Source organism: Benincasa hispida, chromosome 9 (genome assembly GCF_027475165.1).
Source record: "Benincasa hispida cultivar pf3 chromosome 9, pf3_genome.v1.1, whole genome shotgun sequence".
NCBI classification, from domain to species: Eukaryota; Viridiplantae; Streptophyta; class Magnoliopsida; order Cucurbitales; family Cucurbitaceae; genus Benincasa; species Benincasa hispida.
The window spans coordinates 23,943,694-23,964,255 of NC_143486.1; the positions used below are offsets into that span (position 1 = coordinate 23,943,694).

Genomic DNA, 20,562 nt, shown 5'->3' on the forward strand with positions numbered 1-20,562 from the left:
ATTAGTTAAATAATTAATAGCAATCATTATTATCAAGTAAATACAAATGCATGAATTTGTTTTCAAAATTTATAATGAAAATGTTAATAGATACTAACAAGTTTTTTTTTCCACAAATCAGTAGTAAATGCTAAATTTAAATTTTGTTGAAAATATATGAGTTGAAATTAATCATTTAAAAGTTCATGGATGAATATTGAATGAATGTTAAAATATACTGACCAAAATGATATTTGAATATATCATCTACTTTTGATTGAAAAGAAATTCTTTCATCTACTGATGTGGCTGAAACTCGAAGTTACCGCAAGTACACATGTCAAGTTATAATAAGATGGTCAAGAGATCGAGTATCGTCCTACGGAGATCAAATGCTCGGATTTACTTGGTTATACTAGAAATTGTGTTGATTTTATCTAATGAATGGTTTTGTGATGATGATTTTTTATTTTTAAAGCAAATAAAACCAGAGTAAAAACAGGGGTTGAAATTTAAGAGTTAAATATATTCAAGGGTGTTGATTTCTTTAATTAGTTCATTAATTCCTACGATGTATTTTTATAGATTATTAAACTAAATAGGTATTTAAGTCTAGAACAATCTTTTCTCATGCAAACCTAGTTTATTATTAATTTTTCTGAAACCAAATTAAGAAGCATGACATTAGGATTAGTCACAATCATTTCATTAGCAACCTAACTATTCATAGGATAGATTAACTAACGATCCAATATTATAGGTTTGAATAAACATGCAATCTTTCTAATCCAACATTCAACCTAACATACATTTATGATCAATCAATGTAATAAGCACAATAATACTGAAAAACAATCGCTAACATATATCCATAGAAAATACTAATACATTAACATAAATTCACAAAGAAGTCCATCAACACCCGCCAAAGCATTTAGCCATGCATCATTACTACAAAAATATCCTCATACATTGTAACATTCATAATTAATAAAGAAAAAATAAAGGAAACAAAGAAAAACCACTTTCAAAGCAATTTCTATCGTTGAACCCCATTAATCTCACCTCGATTCACACCTTGGGATCTCGAATGACCTCTAAATGAATCTCTAATTTTACTCATTTTCTATAGCTTAAAAATCTCTCTATAAGGCTATGGATTTTGTCGGTGTGTTTTCTATCTCCTGATTGACAAAACTTCATGATGATTTATAGAAATAAATTTCAAAAAACAACAACTATTTTCCTAAAATAGTTTGGCGTCGCGACGCTTTTAGGTAGCGTCACAACGGTGCCTTGTTTGTGCGTCCCTCTCTGTCTTTTTGCCCCAACATCTAAGGGCATGCGACGTCAACACTAAGTATTTCATTGCACTGAATTCCCAATTAGATGCTCTCGAGTTAGAGCGCCAAGGTGCAGCACTGCAACGCCTTCCCAGTTTAGCAACTTTGCCTTTTCTCCTCTTTTCTTTCTTTCTTTCAACGTATAGCTTGAGATTGGCTTCTTTGGGCATTTTTGTTTATATATAACTTATTTTGACCTTTTATCTCTATCTTGAACATAACCATGAAAATCAATAGCAAACACGTCAAATCTAACAAAATCATGTTAAAAACTATCATAAATCAAGGACTATAAACACACGTTTTAAGTGTGTTTTACCTACTATGGCAAGAATAAGTAGAACAAAATTGAGAAATAAAAGGAACAAAAACAATTATGGAAAAAATTACATATTATCATGTGAGAATCTGTTACAGTCACTAAAAAATTCTCTCCTCTATTCCAATTACAAAAACAGTGCTTCAAAACTTTTATACCACTCAAACTCTTTTTGCCATTATTGAACTAAAAAAATACTCGAATTTAAAGTGTTTCTAATTCAGATTATTTGAAACTTAAAGTATTCATTAAAGGCATCTACTTTCCTGCTTCTTATGGAAGTAGGAACTCATTCCATTTTTTTTTTTAGAAGCTCATGACTTTCCAATTTCTTTTCCACACATAATATTTTTTTCCCAAACATTTTGCCAAAACCCTAACTTTTTAAAATTAGCATGCATTATCTTGCTTACAATTACACCTAAAATGTTGATTTGGTTTCGACAGAGATTTCCTATTTATATATGGTAGATAAAACTAAAAGACTTTTCACTATAGATAGTGTTGTCCATCATTCATGAACATAATATGTTAGAAAATTTGATTTCATTGCTTATTTGAGTGATTTATGACTAAGTGATGAGGGCGTGTTTGTCATTTCGTTAAAGATATTGGTGGATTCATTTGATTGTAGTTTGGTAAAAAATTGGAATGGATTGAGTTGAATGGCTTGGATGCCTAATTATGGAAAGTGTCTCTTTTTGTATTTAAGATGCATTTGCTCACATGGGATAATGTTGTGTTTGAGATAAGGCTGTTTTTTAAATAAAGTAAAAGTTAAAAATGTATCCATCATCTCTGAAATTTGTATTTCATTTTTCGTATTTTCACTTCTCAATTTTAAAGTTTTGATTTTAATATATGATCTACTAACTTTATTTCCAATCAAGTTCTAATATAATAAACATCTATGAAGCACAGACACAGATATAATTATAGGATACGGATACGATTAGATACGATGATTCGTCAATTTTTAAAAAATTAAGATACGTATACGTCTAAGGATGCGTCATTTTTTAATATATATATTTCTAAAAAATGAGGATACTAATACGTTAAAAATACATTTTTTTTTCTTTAAAAAATCTAGAATATAGATAAATTTAGCATACAAGTTAATAACAATAACACAAAATAGAATACAAACACTGAAATACAATACAAGAAGTTGAAGTACAATAATTAATAAAATGCAATAGATAAGTGAATTATATTGAAAGAAGAAGAAGAAGAATATTAGAGAGATAAGTATGAAGATAAACGAATAACTTATTGTTGAAGATATCCAAATGGTTTATATTTTGGTGAACTTTATGGGGACTCAAATGTGAAGATGGAGATTAGATTATTCTAGTCTATGGTTTGGTCCGTTATTTATTTTTTTTCTTTCAATTTCGGACTCGAGTAGTGAGCTTTTTAAATAGGTTGCCTAATTTTAGATTGGGAAAGATTAGATAAGTTACTTGTCTTTTTTCTTGAAAAAAAAAAAGTACGCATATAAGTAGATATGTCAAATTGCATGTCAGATACGTATTTGGAAAGTATCTGAAAGTATAGATACGTCAAATCGCGTGTTAGATACGTATCTGGGAAGTATCTTGAAGTATAGATACGTCAAATCGCGTGTTAGATACGTATCTGGAAAGTATATAGAAGTATCAGTATCTGATACTGATTTTTTGCCTCACATGAAGTATCTGTGCTTCATAGATAAATATGGTTCTTTTTTTTTTTTAAAGAATAAAACGTCACAAATATAGAGGTATGAATTCTATACTTCAACGACTTCTTAGAGTAGGTACGTCTTTAAGTCTTAACCATTTAGTTATGTTCATGTCTGCTTTTAATAAATAAAACCAAAAATTGAATTCAAGTGCATTAACGTTATATCTAACAACCAACTAGTTTGCCAACGTGAACTTATTAACGATCATTTGCATGACCTTCTTTCATATAGTTCGAAAGCTTGATCCCTATCTTCGTAATTGTTGAGGTTTTTGTACGGATGGCCAAAATTGATAGGTAAAAAGGAGATTTGCCCCGTTTTTTAAAATGAGGGTTTTTGGATCCTTTGTTGACGTCAACCCCGAGTGAAATTATTACTAAATGAAACCCTTGCGTGCAAGTGAATGATCAATCACGCTCTTGGCTCTTGACTCTCTCGCTCTCCTCTATCTTGCTCTTTGGATGTCTCACTCTCCTCTCTTTTCACTCTCGCACTAACCGCTCACCGCTCTGCCTTTTCTCCGTCTCGCTCTCCTCTAGCTATCTCATTCTCCTTTGTTTCGCCGTCCTCTAACGATCTTGCTTTTCGACGTTCGTGTTGTTGTGCAACATCATTGGATCTGCACATGATCTCGTTCATCGAATAAAGACCTCGTAGTTCAGAGAAGACTAAGAAGAACAAATAACAAAAAAGAGAGAGATTAGATCTAGACTCTCACAAAGAAGAAGACAATGGCGAACAAGGAAAAGCGAGGAAGCAACGAAAAGAGGGGGGAAAAAAAGAAAAATGAGAAAACACATTATGAAAATTTTGAAGTAGGAAGAAAGGCCAAATCACCAGTTTCATACAAACATGACATCAGCAGAAAGTCAATTTGTAATTACTTTTTAAAAAGGTAGGACATTTATCATTTTGAACATCTAAAATGGGTCAACTGTGCTATTTTGTTTAAAGTTGATGTACTAAAAAAAAAAAAACAACCCAACGAACTTTTGTTATTAATGACAATAACTCTTAATCTATTGTTATCAAATATTTTGAACCAATTTAGGTTAAATAAAACGTCAAATAATACCATAAAATATCATTAAATAGGAATTTTGTGAAAAGATATTTGAGGTCTTTTTAAATATAAAAAAAAAAAAAAAAAAAAAAAATTATACTTTACCGCAAAATTTCTCAAGATTCTAAAGGGTTAAATTGGTATATTCCACTTCCACCAAAAGAAAAATAATAATAAAATTATATTTAAAAAAAAAAAGAAAAGAAAAGAAAAGAAAAAAGAAAGGAAGCTTGTAAGTACAGAAATCAACGTCTGCAAGGATCGTACCTTAGTATTTCCCTTCCCATCTCGTTTCTGTTTTGTCGAACTCTTCCCCCCTCTTTAGCGTCGTCATCTTCCCGCCCAAAAGAATCCAACGGTTCACATCATCTCTCTGTGGCTCCTGCTTTATTTATAAGAGCAAGAAAAAAATATTGTATTTGGATTTTTTAAAAATAAAGTTTTTAAAAAAGAAAAAAAAATTGTAGTTTCATGATTTAAACTTAGTTTATAATTACTTTTTTAAAAATAATTATCGATAATTATGCGATTTTAATGGAAAAAGTTAAATAGTGTTTTATAAAGTTTAATTTAAGTTTGGAAAAAAAAAATACTTATGCTATTTAGTAAATTAATATTAAATTTGTGTGAACAAAAGTATATTATCATTCTAATTATTTTTTATATTCATATTTAATTTATGATTTATTATAGGAAAATTCTTATAAATAAAGAATTCCCAAAAATATTATCCTTTGTAGCAAAATGTTCCTAAAGTATTTTGTACTTTTGAAACTTTTTATTATAAATTATAAATATATTTAAATATTTTTTATATTTAAAAAGACCCTTTATTATAATATAATTTTTCGAAAATATATATGATTTGAATTGCAACTATAGCATTAAATTTTTGTCAAAGTGTTGATATTTTCATCGATATTTTTAGGTTTTCATAGATTTGACATCGACGTGACTGGTGAATCGATATTTCTTTTTATATCGTAGAAAAACCCACCAAATACAAAAACTAATCATCAAAATACACTAATGTAAATATAATATAAACAATATACATATTAACTTGTTTGAAAATCATAAAATATTTATTTACTATTTTTAATTTATTTTTTGAATTTTTTTTTTATATGTTTTCCAAAAATATCCATAAAAAATTATAATTTGTCGATATTTTCATTGAAATTTCCGTAAAATTAAGACTTGGATATTTACATCGACATCGATATTTTAAACATTGATTGCAACTAATTTTGTTTATTTAAAAATTTTTATAAAATATTTTTTTTAATAATTGTTGTGAGAAATTAAACCAATTAAAAATTTTGGAATATGTAACAAAAATAAATTAATGTAATGGAAATTTGAGATGGGTAAGGAACGATACCAAATTTTTAGGAAAACTAAAATCTAAAAGCTCCGTTGAATAGCTTTTGCACGTTAGAACAAATTTAAAAGTGATTATAATAGATTAATAGGTAAGTTGTGTTACCAAACATGATTGAGAGTTGAGCTCCTAAAAACAATCCCAAATGTGACTTTAGTAACCATATTCTTAACTTGGCAATAATTTGGTTTTTGGACTTTAATATATAATGATTTTGTTCCTATATTTTAAGGTTTATAATGATTGAATTTACATCGTGAAAAAAATATTATTAAAATTTAATAATTATTTATTTGTATGTTGATTGGTAAATTGATTAGAGATTAAATGTGATTATAAACTACATATGCCATAGATAATTTTAGAAAAAATGAAACTTAACTTTGATGAAAATTTTAATGGTAGGTAGCAACTAAATTGTTACAAAATTTAAAATATGGTAACTAAAATTTATTATATGTAGTTTATGACATAAACTACTAAAATGTTACCAAGTATAGTTTGGAGACGGAATCGTAGTTTGTTGAAACAAATGTTTTTTTTTTTTTAAAAAAAAAACAAACCTCTATTACATTAAATATATGTTGTTCTTTTATAATTCATTAAAAACATATAAGAGTAGTTTTTTGAAAGAATTTTGGAGGATAACGATGCAATCGTCTTTTTATGTTGAACTCGCAACATTTATATGTATTTGAAATGCAATTTATAGGTCAAAATTGATATTTTCTTAATTTTTCTTTCAAATGAGAGAGTCAAAATTTGACTCTCGAGATTTTAAAATATTTATCGCAATCTTTCAATTTTAAAAGTTTTGTTTTAGTCATAAATCTTTGAAAACTATTTTTGTCATCACTATTAGTTGCCTATTTAGTTGTGTAACCTTGAACGTGTATTAATGTGTTGGTGTAGGTATTCTACTACGAGGCTGTATAAACAAGTTAAATGTAAGCATTTAATGTTATTTTCTTCTAAAATTAACAATAAAAGCAAACATATTTAGCATTCAAACTAAAATCATTATTCTATAATACTTAATGGCTAAAATAGATAGCATACGTGTTGTTTGATAATAATTTTATTTTTTATTTTAAAACTCGTGCATGTTTCTTTTTAAGATTCTTAGCGCGACTTTTATTTTTTATAGAAATAGTTAGATCCCATTAGGTGATTATTTGACTTTTTTGTTTTTAAAAATTAAGCCTATAGACACCATTTTAACATCCATTTTTTTTTTTTTCCATTTGTTATCTACTTTGTACATATGGTTTGAAAAACTAAGCAAAAATTTGGAAACTAAAAAATGTAGCTTCTATAAACTTATTTCTGTTTTTAAAATCTAGCTAAGAAGTCAACAATTGTATTCAATAAAGATGTAAATAATTGTAATAGATTAGAAAAAAATAAGCTTAATTTTTAAAATCTAAAAATAAAAAATAAAGTGATTACAGCTTTAAATTATTAGTTAAATTTGAAAAAAAAAAAAAAAAAAAAAACCAAAAACCAATGTTTCTTAGTTTTCAAAACCTACTTGATTCTAGAAAAATATTGGTGGGAAGTTAATAATATATAAAAAAAAGTTGAAAATAGCAAAAATGTTAGGATTTGTTTGATACACAATTCAAATTCTCTTAGTAGCAAATATACATTTGATATGGAGTATGGATCTTGTTATTGAAAATTGTTTATAAATTATATGATTCAAACGGTGCAAATTCTAAAAATAACATTTTTATATTTTCAAATCCAATTATTTATTAAATTAAAAAATATACTACATGACATTACCAAATAACAAATATAAAAATTTCATAAATTAATTAATAACTTAATATTTAATAGATAATTATATTCAGTTCCATACTTTATAATTATAAATGTATTATCAAACACATGTTGAAAATTTGTTTAAATTAAAATTTAACTTTTTAATATTCTATGAAACATATATCGAGAAAACATAATACAACTTTATTTTTATTACGTCAATTATTTTTAAATTTTTGTTGTCTTTTTACTTATCGAAAAAACCTTCCATTTATATATATATATATATATGAATATCAAATGAGATCCTAATAACTATAATATGATCTGAAAATTATAATTTCAAATATCAATCTGATTCAGATAATTTACCTTTTATTCAATTTTAATCTCTAAACTTTCAAATATCTTAAAAAAAAAAAAAAAAAAAAAACTTTATAACATTATAAGGAGGAAAATGATATATTTAAAATATAAAAAAGAATATCCAATCAATCAGACCGGTGAAAGGACAGGATAAGTACACGTGGCAGGCGGAGAGAAATGGTGATGGTCATCAGAGACGGGACCCACAAGGAGAAGAGTTCGATAATCGTAACAAAACAAAACAACAACAAACAACTGGTTTTGTTTTTTCTTCCTTTCTACAAAGAATAAAAAACCGATGATTATACATCGGACCCACCAGGTAATGCCACGTGTCCATAGCCCATTAGATTTTTTAATTATTATTATATATAACCAATATTATAATATTTTTTATTCGGAAAATCCTCAAAACGGGGCTCTAGAAGAATACGACAAATTCCGAAGCCCACGTTACAACTTTTCAACAAAATTTTTTTTAATTTTTTAAATAATATTAAATAAAAAGAGGGTTAAAAAAAAAAAAAAAGTAAAGCAAAGCATCCTATCAGATTCTGACAAAAGACATGCCGTCACGCGCTTTGTGGGAAGAGGACAAACCACGTGTCACTTTCAGTGGCATTTCTGTAGTTTTACAGAACGGTGGAGGGTATTTTGGGAATTCAAAACAGAGAGAGTCCAAACGGAACCCCTTGTCGCCACGTGCTTTGGCGTTGGCCGCACGCAGGAAAGTCTGTCTCCACCCTTTCTTTTTATTATGATTAAAATTTAGGGAAAAAAACAAAAAACAAAACACACACGCAAAACACATATATTTTTTTTCTTTTGATATATTAAACATATTAATTAACGAAAATCAAATTATAGTAATCTAGCCGACCGACCTATTATAAAGTTAAGACTATAGGACACTACAATATAAAGTTGTCGAGAAAATCGTTGTGGATAGGTGACTCAAAGGGAGAAGATTTCTAGACCTATCCTAGTTTTTTTTTTTTTTTTTTTTTTATAATAATTATTATTATTTAGAAGACGTTTAGGACAGATACTATCATAAAACTATAATAATCACCTCTTGTTACCTCTAATTAGCCGTCGTATACACTATTTCAAAACCCTCATTTGCTACCGTTATTGTTATTTTACATTCATCATTTTTTTACTCTTTGTTATCGTGTTTAATATTTTCTTCTCAAATCGAAATAGTTTACACATCAAGCACATGTTATTATAACTCAAACTAAAATAATCTACAATGCAAACACAAACTATTATAACCCAACTAAAATAATTTATGAGTAAAATAATCAACTTATTGCCTCAAATGTCCCCTTAAAGCTTATAAATTATTTATATGCTACAACCAATGTTATATACTAAATTTGTAACTTAACCGAAGTTAATATATTTGATTTAGTGTTAGAGTTATTGCATCACGAAATAGGAAATGAGTAATCCGAGCTCACTAGTTCCAAACCTTGCAAGTTGAACAATTCCACTCATACCAACGCTGAGTAGACAGCTCAAACAAATGTAAAACAATAGGTTCTATAAATAACCGTATTGTACCACCTCGCGAGACACACTATATTTGAATGCTCAATTGACTTAGACACTATATATGTGTATTAACTTATGCATCATAGTAGATTCTATATAATACTTCATTAGTACGAAGTTTTCCTGTATTTTAGATGAGTGCCCAAAAGGAAGTCTTAAATCATTGGCTAACCAAAAACTTAAATTGATGGGTGAAGGGAAATTTAATATCAATTATCTAATATTCTCTCTTACTCGTGACTTGCATGTTTCATTTATCCGAATAAATAACAAATTAGTTTGTTAATTTTGGTTAAAGTTAACCAAACCATGACGGTTTTTAATGACATGTGTAGTTTATAAGAGTCAAAAAGCATCAAAAGGGAAAATAATAATAATAATAATAATAAAAGTAAAACTGTGCCCTCATAACAAGTAAGGTTAACATCAAATTGTAGGAAATCCATAATTTTTAGTGGGAAAAAAACAAAAAGGGATGAATCCTCGTAAATCAATTGAATTAACAATTCAATCAAAATCAACATGAAATAGAACGAGTTTTTATTTTACTATTCAAAAGATTAACATAATTGTCCATTAATTAAACTCAAGTTTGTTAAGTTGAGTTTTTCTTTTCTTTTCTTTTTTTAAAATCATTTTATTTTATATAAATGGTATCGTTGAAAAGATAGCGATAGATATTTTTCTTTAAAAAAAAAGAGAAAGAAACAAAAAAAATGTAGGTTCATTTATTTAGATAAAATAAAAGGTTGTTTTCAAATAAAAGAAAAATCAGGCAATTTATATACAGATATAACAAAATGTGTATTGTCTATCGGTGATAGACCACGATACATTGCGATAGAGATCTATCAATAACAGTGATAGAAGTCTATCGCGGTTTATCACTGATAGACAGTGACATCCTGCTATACTTCAAAATATTTTTAGTAGTTTTACAATCTAAAACCGTTATTTTAAAATAAAATAGGAAACATACCCTTAAATTTGTGGTCATGTCAATTAAAACTTCAAAATAACAATTGTATTAATCGAAATTCTAAACATTTATAAAGGTGACCAATAGGTTCTCACTTTCCTATAACGTTAGTTTTTTTTTTTTTTTTTTTTCAATTAAGTCACTATGGTCACGAAAGATTTTTCTAGTTATACTATTATACTATCATTTTTATTGAAATTCAAACTATTGAGTTATGCTCATGTTAGTCTAGCTATATTGTTATGTTATGAAACATTTAAAACTCAACAATATAAGATTCTTTTAACAAACAATGTGTGGAATTTAAAATGATATATTTTCTACGGGGATATCTTTTAGTACAACAAATGCATGATATGAAAATTAAAACCTTCTATTCTCGAGAAAATAAGGTATATATCAATTATAATCGACCTTCGCTAGCAGTCTATTCTATATTCTAATAAGAAATATAAAGTTATTTTTGCGACCAAATTTAGTCCTATTCAATTTCATGTTCGGATATGTATCCGTAAATATTACGTTGATTTAAACATAGTTCACTAAAGTAAATATCAATATATCCTAACAAAAAGACAAAAACTATAAATTCAACCTACTTTTTAAAAGACATGAAAAAAAAACCCCCCAAAAATCCTTTATTTATTTTTCAAAAAAGAAAAGATAAAATTTTTCAAAAGTAGATGTAAATCGTGAAATAATTAAAAAACAAATAATATTGGCATCCATAATCTATGGATGACTCCCAAAAAAATAAAGAAAATAAAAAGGAATTAATGTAAAAGAACCAAAAAAGTCCCAAAACGGCTCTGACACTTGCCATTAGCCCATTCTTCCGTTCGAACCTTTCCATTTTCATTACATTGACTGAGCTCCATAGCCCTTCTTCTTCTCTCTTTCTCTCTTCTTCTTCCTCAAGAACAAAGCCCACATTTTAAATATTGGGCAAAAGAAGAAGAAATATGAAAGCAAGAAGGAATTTGTGAAAAAATTTCAAAAACAGAGGAACCCCAAAAGAAAATTTGTTTTTTTTTTTTTCTTTATATATATATATATATATATTGAAATTGAAATGGTAGGTCCCTTGTGAACAGTTTAATTCGGCCGCCCGATTTGTCGTCTCTCTCGTCTCCGTCCACCACCGTCGTTTCCTCTTTCTTCCCCTTGCGATTTTGACCATCAAACACTCTCTTTCTCTTTTTTTATTTTCTCTCTCTCTCTCTTTGTACTTTGTCTTTCTTTTATTTCTCTATTATCCTTACCTTGATCTTCCTGCTTCTCTGAGCGCTCTCTGTTCCCCTTATTTCTGAAAGGAGCCGTCTCTTCAATGTCCAGTGAAGAACCCAAAACGAGGAATCAATCAGAGAGAGAAAAAAAGGGGAGAAAAGGGGGTTCTCAATTGAAATACTGCCAAAAGGGTTATGTTTAACTTCAATCATCGCTATTGATTGATTGAGGAACTTGGAGAAGAAGGGGGTTAAGGATTGGGGTTGAAAGGGAGAAACCCATTTTGTTGTTTGTTTCTGTTGTTATGGGAATCAGAGAGTTGTTGATGATTCTTTGAGTGAAGATCACTGGCTCTGTTCTTAGCCCTTGTTTGATTTTTGGGTTTTGGGTGTGAAGAAAGAGGGGGAGATGGCCGGGAGTAATGAAGTCAACCTTAATGAATCTAAGGTACTTTACTGTAGCCTCTTTTGTTTCTTAATCTGTATTCATTTTACGCCTATTTGCTAGATTTTGAATTGGGGTTTAATGGTTTCATTTATGGGTCTCTTCTGTTTTTTTGAACTTTTTAATTTGCTTTTAATGGTTATGATTTTGGGTTTTCAAGCTTTCTTGCTTGTTTGCTGAATTTTGGGTAAGTTTTTGTGTTGAAGATTTGAACACTTAGTTTGACTTGAGTGGAGTCTCTTTTTTCCTTTTTGCTTGGAGGCTTTTCTGTAAATTGCTAGACTGGGTTTGAATTTGATGTGATGATTCTTGGTTAACAATGAGCTGGTTAGAGTATATTTCTGGTATGTTTTGATTGTTTCTTTCCATTCTTCCAACTTATACTTGTGAGTCTACTTCTGTTGGGAAGTGGAGGGTTGAGGATTTTTAGTTGCATTTGCCGCAGAAATGCTTGGAGATAATATCTTTGTTCTTCAGAATAATCATGCTCATACTTGATATTTACTTGGTTTTACCGATTTTATCTGATTTAGTCTCTTTGTTTTATTGCCCTTTTACTGTCTCTTATGCAGAGGGTCGTTCCACTGAATACATGGGTGCTTATCTCCAATTTCAAGCTAGCCTACACCATCCTCCGCCGCGCGGATGGTACCTTCAACCGTGAGTTAGCAGAATATCTCGAGCGTAAAGTTCCGGCCAATGTGATTCCAGTGGATGGGGTTTTCTCATTTGATCATGTCGATCGAGCTTCTGGCCTTCTCAACCGAGTTTACCAGCTGGCCCCAGAGAATGAAGCTCGATGGGGCATCATTGATCTTGAGAAGCCTTTGAGTACGTCAAAAGTTGTTCCTGTCATTCTGTTTTTTCATGGTGGGAGTTTTGCTCATTCATCAGCCAACAGTGCTATCTATGACACCTTTTGCCGCCGCATCGTAAGCGTCTGTAAGGCGGTTGTAGTCTCGGTTAACTACCGTCGATCACCTGAACACCGATATCCATGTGCATACGAAGATGGTTGGGCTGCACTCAAATGGGTTAAATCAAAAACATGGTTGCAAAGTGGGAAGGATTCTAAGGTTCATGTGTATTTGGCTGGAGATAGTTCTGGTGGCAACATTGCTCATCATGTTGCAGTGAAGGCAGCTGAAGAAGACATCGAGGTACTAGGCAACATCCTTCTTCACCCGATGTTTGGGGGTGAAAAGAGAACCGAATCGGAGAAGAAACTCGATGGTAAATATTTCGTAACCATCCAAGACCGAGATTGGTACTGGAGAGCTTATCTCCCTGAAGGAGAAGACAGAGATCATCCAGCTTGTAACATTTTTGGCCCCAAAGCCAAAAGCCTAGTAGGACTTGACTTCCCAAAGAGTTTAGTAGTCGTTGCCGGTTTGGATCTGATGCAAGATTGGCAACTCGCTTATGTGCAAGGCCTAAAAGACTCCGGTCACGACGTGAAACTTCTCTTCCTCGAGCAAGCGACAATTGGGTTTTACTTCTTGCCAAACAATGAACATTTCTACTGTCTAATGGAAGAGATAAACAATTTCATCAACCCTTAACTGTTAATACAACCAGTTAACTTTACAACCCAAGAAAGAGGAAAAAGGCAAGTTCAAAAAAAAAAAACAAAAAAAAAAAAAACAAAAGCTGCCACACCTAACAGAAGCTTTGACATATATGACTTGGGTTTCTTTTCTTCCTTTTGTTGTAATGCTTTGTAGTTATATATATATATGATATGATATGATATATATATTTACTTACAATATTTTACTTATGGTACTTAATTAACATCTTGGGGTTCTGCTTCTTTTCTGCTGCTGCTGCTGCTTATTGATAGTCAGGAGCTAAGTGGCCAAATTTATAGAGCTGAGATGAGAAGAACGAGGAGTCTGAAAGAGCAGAAAGTTCAGATGCCAAAAAGCCCTTAAAAGTTTGCCTGCCTGACTCTTCCAGCCATCAAACAAGTGAGTGTGTGAAGTGTAGGGGTAAATTTTGTTGGTTTATGAATCTTTTGAGGAAGAAAAATATGGGCATTCTGATTGATTAGCACTAATTTTTCACAAACAAAGGTTTGGGGTATGGTCCAATCTTGTATGTGAGTTGTATGTTATACTTGTGGATTTAGAGCTAAAATATAAAGGTTTTTGTTTGTGTACTCTTTTGTTGAGCTGTGTACTTCTTTCCCTCTTTGTCTCTTTCTCCCTATCTTCTTCTTTCATTTTCTTTTTTTGCGTGGTAAAGATTGAATAGCTTATTTACATATGGGGGAAAAAGGCTTTTAAGACTTTAGTTGTATTGGAGCTTTCTGTCTCCTCATTTTTGTTTTATTTGCACTACTGTTCATTTCCCCCTTTCTCTGTGGCTATTTACTTAAGTTAGGGTGAGATCTCCCTTTCCCTAAATGATGAAGAGTTTGGTAGTTTATTTGAAGGTAGAAAACCAACCTAAAAGATTCACAAGAGTTGGAAAAATCTTCAAGTTTCCTATTCCGATGAGTTCCATACAAAAGAATGCAATAGTATCACAACCCTTGTTTAGAAAGTAGGAGTCGTGAACTCCACTCCTTGTTTAGCTCGAGGAATTTGCGAATCCAACTACCAAAAAACACGTGTTTTATACCTTATCAACTCTTTGTATTGTGGGTAAGAGTTCATAACTTTCCAGATTTCATAATTCATCGAAACTCGCTATTCCACTCTTTGTCCTAAACAACCTCTTATCCAAGATTTTCAGAACCCAAATGTTGTAGAATCAAAAGTTGGACAAAATTAGTCGATGCAAGTGCAAAAACCAGCCAAAAACTAAACAGCTACAATAGTTGAAAACAAAAAGATAATAGTTGATTTGAAATTGTAGTTTTGTTATGTGATGGTCTCTACGTGATTTTACTTTTGGTGAACAAGAAATCCAGTCGGAGTCAAATTTATATCTAAGATAAGTTGGTGTGGATAGAGAAAGTAGTTAAAAAACCACTTTTAAATCATCCTCTTCATTCTCTTGATAACCCGATTGGGATTTGAATGAGAAGATTAGTTTGGTGAAAGAAAAAGAAAAGTAGGAGTAAGTGTTGTAGGTAGTCATTTCTTTCTTTCTTTCTTTCTTTCTCTTTCTTCTCAAAGGGACATGGGTTGCCCACGTTTCCTCCAAAAATAGCATAAAACTTTGTAGCCAAAAATGATTGGACAACATATCCAAATCATGGATTTCACTATCCTTAGAAACATTGATTTGATTATTTCTTGTCATTTCCTTATAGACTATTCTTAGAAAAGGGGGAGAAGGGGGGCTGTTTGGCATTTGGGATAACATCAAACTCCACAAACCCCCTTTTCATTGGCCACCCTACATCTCATAAAACACCAACTTTGTTGGGTGTTTTGGATCTATTCTCATTAGGGACAACAATACTGTTCTTTCTTTTCTCTCATTTTTCAACTGTTTAATTTGTCATTTATTAGCGACTCCTCTTCTTTAAATTCACCAACTTAAAAGTGTATTTTACCCTTTTTTTCTTACGAGAGAATTCTCCTTCTTTTCTTATGTTTGATAGATCGGATAAGTATCCTAAAATTTATATCGAGTAAAAATATATATTTTCTTTTGATTTTGAGTAAAAGTAAAGTTTGTCTTTTTATTATTGACTTAAACCAAGATTGAACGAATTTTAGAAAATATGGACTAATGGAAAATGTAACATTGGATATTTAAGTAGGAGAAATATGGGTCTTTTTGAATTTTGAGGTTTGTCTATTTGGTTCTAAATTTTTTTCAAGTGTTAATAGGTTTCTTAACTTTTAATTTTGTATAAAGAAATTAATTGCTTATTATATAGAAAGTTGTATTTATGTCTAATGGAACTCAAAATTTTGAATTTTGTGTATAGTATATTCGTGAATCTTTATTGAATTTAAAAATTTAGGTTCATTTGGTAACTATTTGTCTTTTGATTTTCAGTTTTTGAAAATTAAACTTATTTCCTCTCAATTTCTTATAATAGTTTTTTTTTAATCTTTTTAAAGTAAAATAGTTGAATTCTTAGCGAAAGTTTAGAAACAAAAATAACCTTTTAAAAACTATTTTTAATATTTTCTAAAAATTGTCTTGATTTTTTAAAATAACATTAAAAAATAGATAACAGAGCAAAAAAAATTTAGGAGTGGAATAAGTGGTTTATAAACTTAATTTTTAGTAACTAAAATTGAAAATCATACGGTAAGAAATGAAGCATTAGAGATTGAATTCATATAACCTTAAAAGTGGTGAGATTAAATAAACAAACCTCAAATTTCATAATTTAAATCGGACTAAAAACATATTTGGCCACATAATTATTTTTATTTTTGAAATAAGTACCATAGTGATGGTCTTTTTCTTTTGAATGAATCATTTATTTTTATTTTTTATTAAAGTTAAAGCAACATCTTACCCACTAAAATAAAAATCAAAGAATAAAGAATACCATATAATTTGTTTTGATACTGCCTTTTTTAAGGATGGATTAAAATTAACTTCAAATTCAAACTAACCCTAATAACTAAGTTTTAAGATTTATTTAGAGTACATGAATTAAGTCTAGATATCTATGGTTTATAGACTAAAATGATAATAGAGATTAACATAATATTTGAGAAAAAAAAGAATACAATTTTGGTCTTGAATATTCATTTGGTGCTTAGGTCTCAAAATGTTACACTTTTAGTCTTAAGTTTTGAATTTGATTTCAATTTAGTCCTTAAATTTCAAAATATTACAATTTTACGATTTCAAAATATTTACATAAATAGTAAAAATTTAATTATAATTGTGATAGATATTATTATCAATGTCTTCACAGATAGACGCTAATAGAAGTATATCAGCATCTATCTGTGATAGAAACTGATAGACGTCTATCATTGATACCATCAGTGATAGAAAATGATACAAATTTATCATGGATAGAGGTTAATAGAAGTCTATAAATGTCTATTAGTATTTTTTTACTATTTCTATAAATAGTTTGACATTTTTCTTATTTCAAAAAATGTCTCTTAACAAAATTATAATTAATTAAGTTCTTACTGAAACTAATTTAAAAATTTTACTGCGTAATTATTTTAAATTAACTAACAAATATTAACGACAAAGTATAGATTTTGAAAATTAGGGACAAGTTGAAAAGAATTCAAAATTTAAAAATGAAAGGTGTTACATTTTGAAACATGAGAACCAAATAGAAACTAGAAAAATGTATATATATTTTTAAAAGTAATATTTAAAGTTTGATATAAATAATATATAAATGAAAGAAAAAGTGACAAAATCCAAAATTGAAAAGAAAGGGTTAGCCAAATCCTAAGAACCAAAATGGGATTGGTTATTGAAAGTGTTTGAGTGGGCATTGGAAAAGATGGGAACAGCTAAGCTTTTGGACAAAGACATAGAATCTTGTCCTAAACTTACAACAAAATTTTGACTTTCTTGTCCTTTTTTTTTTTTTTTTCTTTTTTTTTTTTTTGTGTGTGTGTGTGGCTTTCCTCTCTCTAATTAAATTTAGATTTAGATTTAGATATATAGATAAAAAGAGAGAGAGAATATATGCTTATGCTTATGTATTGCAAATCTGTCAATCACAATGGAAAATCATTTTAACTTTTATTATATTTCAAATTTCTACACCAAAAAGTTTCCAACTTTTGTCATTTTTTATTCCTTTGCCCTCTGTTTTCTTTGTCCTTTACCAACAATTTTTCTTTTTTTCCCAATTAGCAATTATTTTTGTCTTAGGGAAAAAAAAACATTTATTATTCCCTCAAAACGACGACGTTTGCTCTTTTCCTTATTTCTTTCCCTAATTATTACTTTCTATTTTACCTAATCTCTCTTTCTCTTTCTCTTTCTCTTTTTCTCTTTTTCTTTTTCTCTTTTTCCTTTTTCAAATGTTCCATTCTACATACAACTTAAAATCTCATTGATTTTTAGGAAAATAAAGTTATTTGAGATATGGATGAAAGTCCTGAATTTTGAATTACCTATTTGATTCCAAAGATTTGGATTTGGTTGCATTTCAATCTTTATGATTATAGAAATTTTAATTGCGTAACAAATCATTTTTTTTTCAATTACTAGTGGTTAGTTTTAGCTTTAGGGTTTTAATCAAACCAAGTATTTTGATGATAAAAAATTCAGAGTTTTTGTACTAACATTTTCAGTATTTCAGAGTTACTTCTTGTAGAGCTCGGAAAGACGATTCCAACGCAATTTGAATCGCTCAAATCGGAGTTCAAACGAGAAAGTTATAAGCAAAAGAAGATTGGAGAGGAAATCCAACGTGACACCTTGCTGACGTGGCACACAAACGATCAATTTTGATGACATGGTAGCTTACGTGGCACTCCAACTGGTCACTTTTTGCTGATGTGGCGATGACGTGACACATCATGTGGCGACCGTGGACGAATAAGATAATGACAAGTGGCAGCTGATATTTAAAAAAAGAGAGGAGAAATGGTTAATTGACGTGCGGATCAATAGTATGGCGACATGTGGCACGGTTTAAGATTTATCAGCCTTTTCAAATTTGATTTCCTTCCTAAATTGCATCCTTCAAATCCTTTTTTATTCTCCAAATCTCAATAATTCCAATTTTTCAATTCCTCTCTTAATTACAAATCCTTTTCTTTTCTATTTTTATTCAATCTCCACCCTTCATTTGCAATCATATCCAATGGCCAAAATTTATCTCCCTCGCCTATAAATTCAACTTGATTTTACTCTTCATTGACAGACCAAAAAGCTATCAAGTCTTAAGCTCTCAATTCTCTCTACTCTCAAATTCTTGTCATACTTGCTCCTAAATTGGCTTAGAGTTATTTTTGTGAGTTTTGGCCTAGAGTTATTTTTGAGTGCTCAACTTGTGTATTTAGACTTCAAGAGGTAATATTGTGAGGTTTTCTTTTAATTTTTGGGAATTGTATTAAGGTGTGGGTACACCTTGGGTTGTGAGAAAAAGAAATTAGTTTGATCCTGAACCAGTAAAAAAGATCTTGGGTTTCTCTTTAGCCTAAGAAAAAGAGGGTCGTATGTCGGTTTGGTCCTCACCTGCAAGAGGATCACTTAGTGAAATACCCAAGAAGGAGTCTTGGAGAGTGGAGTAGGCAATTTGCCGAACTACTATAATTCCCGGTGTTTTCTCTTCCTCTCTCTTTTATTTATGGTTTTCAATTTTTTGCTTCTTGTCTTAGTTATTTTTTAATCTTTCATAATTGCATGATTTATTTTTTAGTATGTTATTTAAATTTATCCTTAATTAAATTGTCTTTAAATTTGAAGTTATCATAGCTTGCATGATTTAAGTTTTGTCTTGCATAAATTTTCTTTAATCAAATTAGTGGGTTAACTTTATTGAGTATTATTTGAAGATAAAATTATTTTTTTAAAAATTAGTAGTAACCCTATTCACCTCTTCTAGTGTTGCCTTTAGATCCTACAATTGGTATCAGAGCAGGTAGCTCGGTTTTCTTATTCAAAAAGGTTTTGTAGTTTTTTTTCTTGATTTTACATTATGTTTTTTTAATCTTATTAAATCTGATTTTTTTTTATTTTTTGTAAAAAGTTTGAAAATTTGAGTTTTAAAAGCCGTTTTCATTAGTTTTTTTTTTTGAAAATTGGTTATTAAAACCATTATTTTTTTTTCTACTTCTTAATCTTTGAAATCTTTTTGATTAAAATCTAAATTTTGGAAAAGTATTTCTCTTTATAAAAATCTTTTTAAAAAATTATTATATTCTCTTCCTTTTTCAAAAAACTTAATTGTTCGAGCTTATGACAACTACTGAAATAAATGGGTATGGTGAAGGTCAATCTACCACTAGGCCACCTTTGTTTGATAAAAATAATTATGCATGGTGGAAAACTATGAAGAGAATTGATTTGATTTCTATTGACTATAATCTATGGAAAATTGTTTCTAATGGTCCTTTAATTCCTACTAAGATAGTTGATAATAAAGATATTCCTAAGGAAGAAAAAGAGGTTAATGATGAAGATAAAAAGAAGTTTTCTATTAATGCTAAAGCCATGAACTGTCTGTTTTGTGCTTTATGTCCTGATGAGTTTAATCGAGTCTCTGCATGTAATTCTGCTAAAGAAATTTGGGATACGCTTGAAGTAACTCATGAAGGAACTAATCAAGTCAAAGAGTCAAAGATTAGCATGTTAGTTCATAATTATGAATTGTTTAAAATGGATGCAAATGAAACTATATCTGAAATGTTTACTAGGTTCACTAATATTGTTAATGCTTTGAAGGGATTAGGAAAATCTTATACCACCTCTGAAAATATGAGAAAAATTCTTAGATCATTGCCTAAGAGTTGGGAAGCTAAGGTGACGTCGATCCAAGAAGCAAAAGACCT

General features: G+C 29.5%; 1 protein-coding gene and 1 long non-coding RNA gene across 2 annotated transcripts; one reads left to right on the top strand and one right to left on the bottom strand.

The window, feature by feature from the left end:
- Positions 1–3,883: 3,883 nt before the first annotated feature.
- On the bottom strand, positions 3,884–4,802 carry LOC150033697 (uncharacterized). The gene is made up of 2 exons (XR_016532304.1): positions 4,701–4,802; positions 3,884–4,038 (listed from the first exon to the last, which is right to left on the bottom strand). It is a non-coding gene; the product is annotated as an uncharacterized LOC150033697 (long non-coding RNA).
- A 6,421-nt stretch (positions 4,803–11,223) lies between these two features.
- Positions 11,224–14,321, top strand: LOC120086117 (gibberellin receptor GID1B-like). The gene is made up of 2 exons (XM_039042567.2): positions 11,224–12,163; positions 12,733–14,321. The coding sequence occupies exons 1-2, from the start codon at positions 12,125–12,127 to the stop codon at positions 13,720–13,722; spliced, it is 1,029 nt and encodes a 342-aa protein (XP_038898495.1). The 5' UTR covers positions 11,224–12,124; the 3' UTR covers positions 13,723–14,321.
- Positions 14,322–20,562: the final 6,241 nt, after the last annotated feature.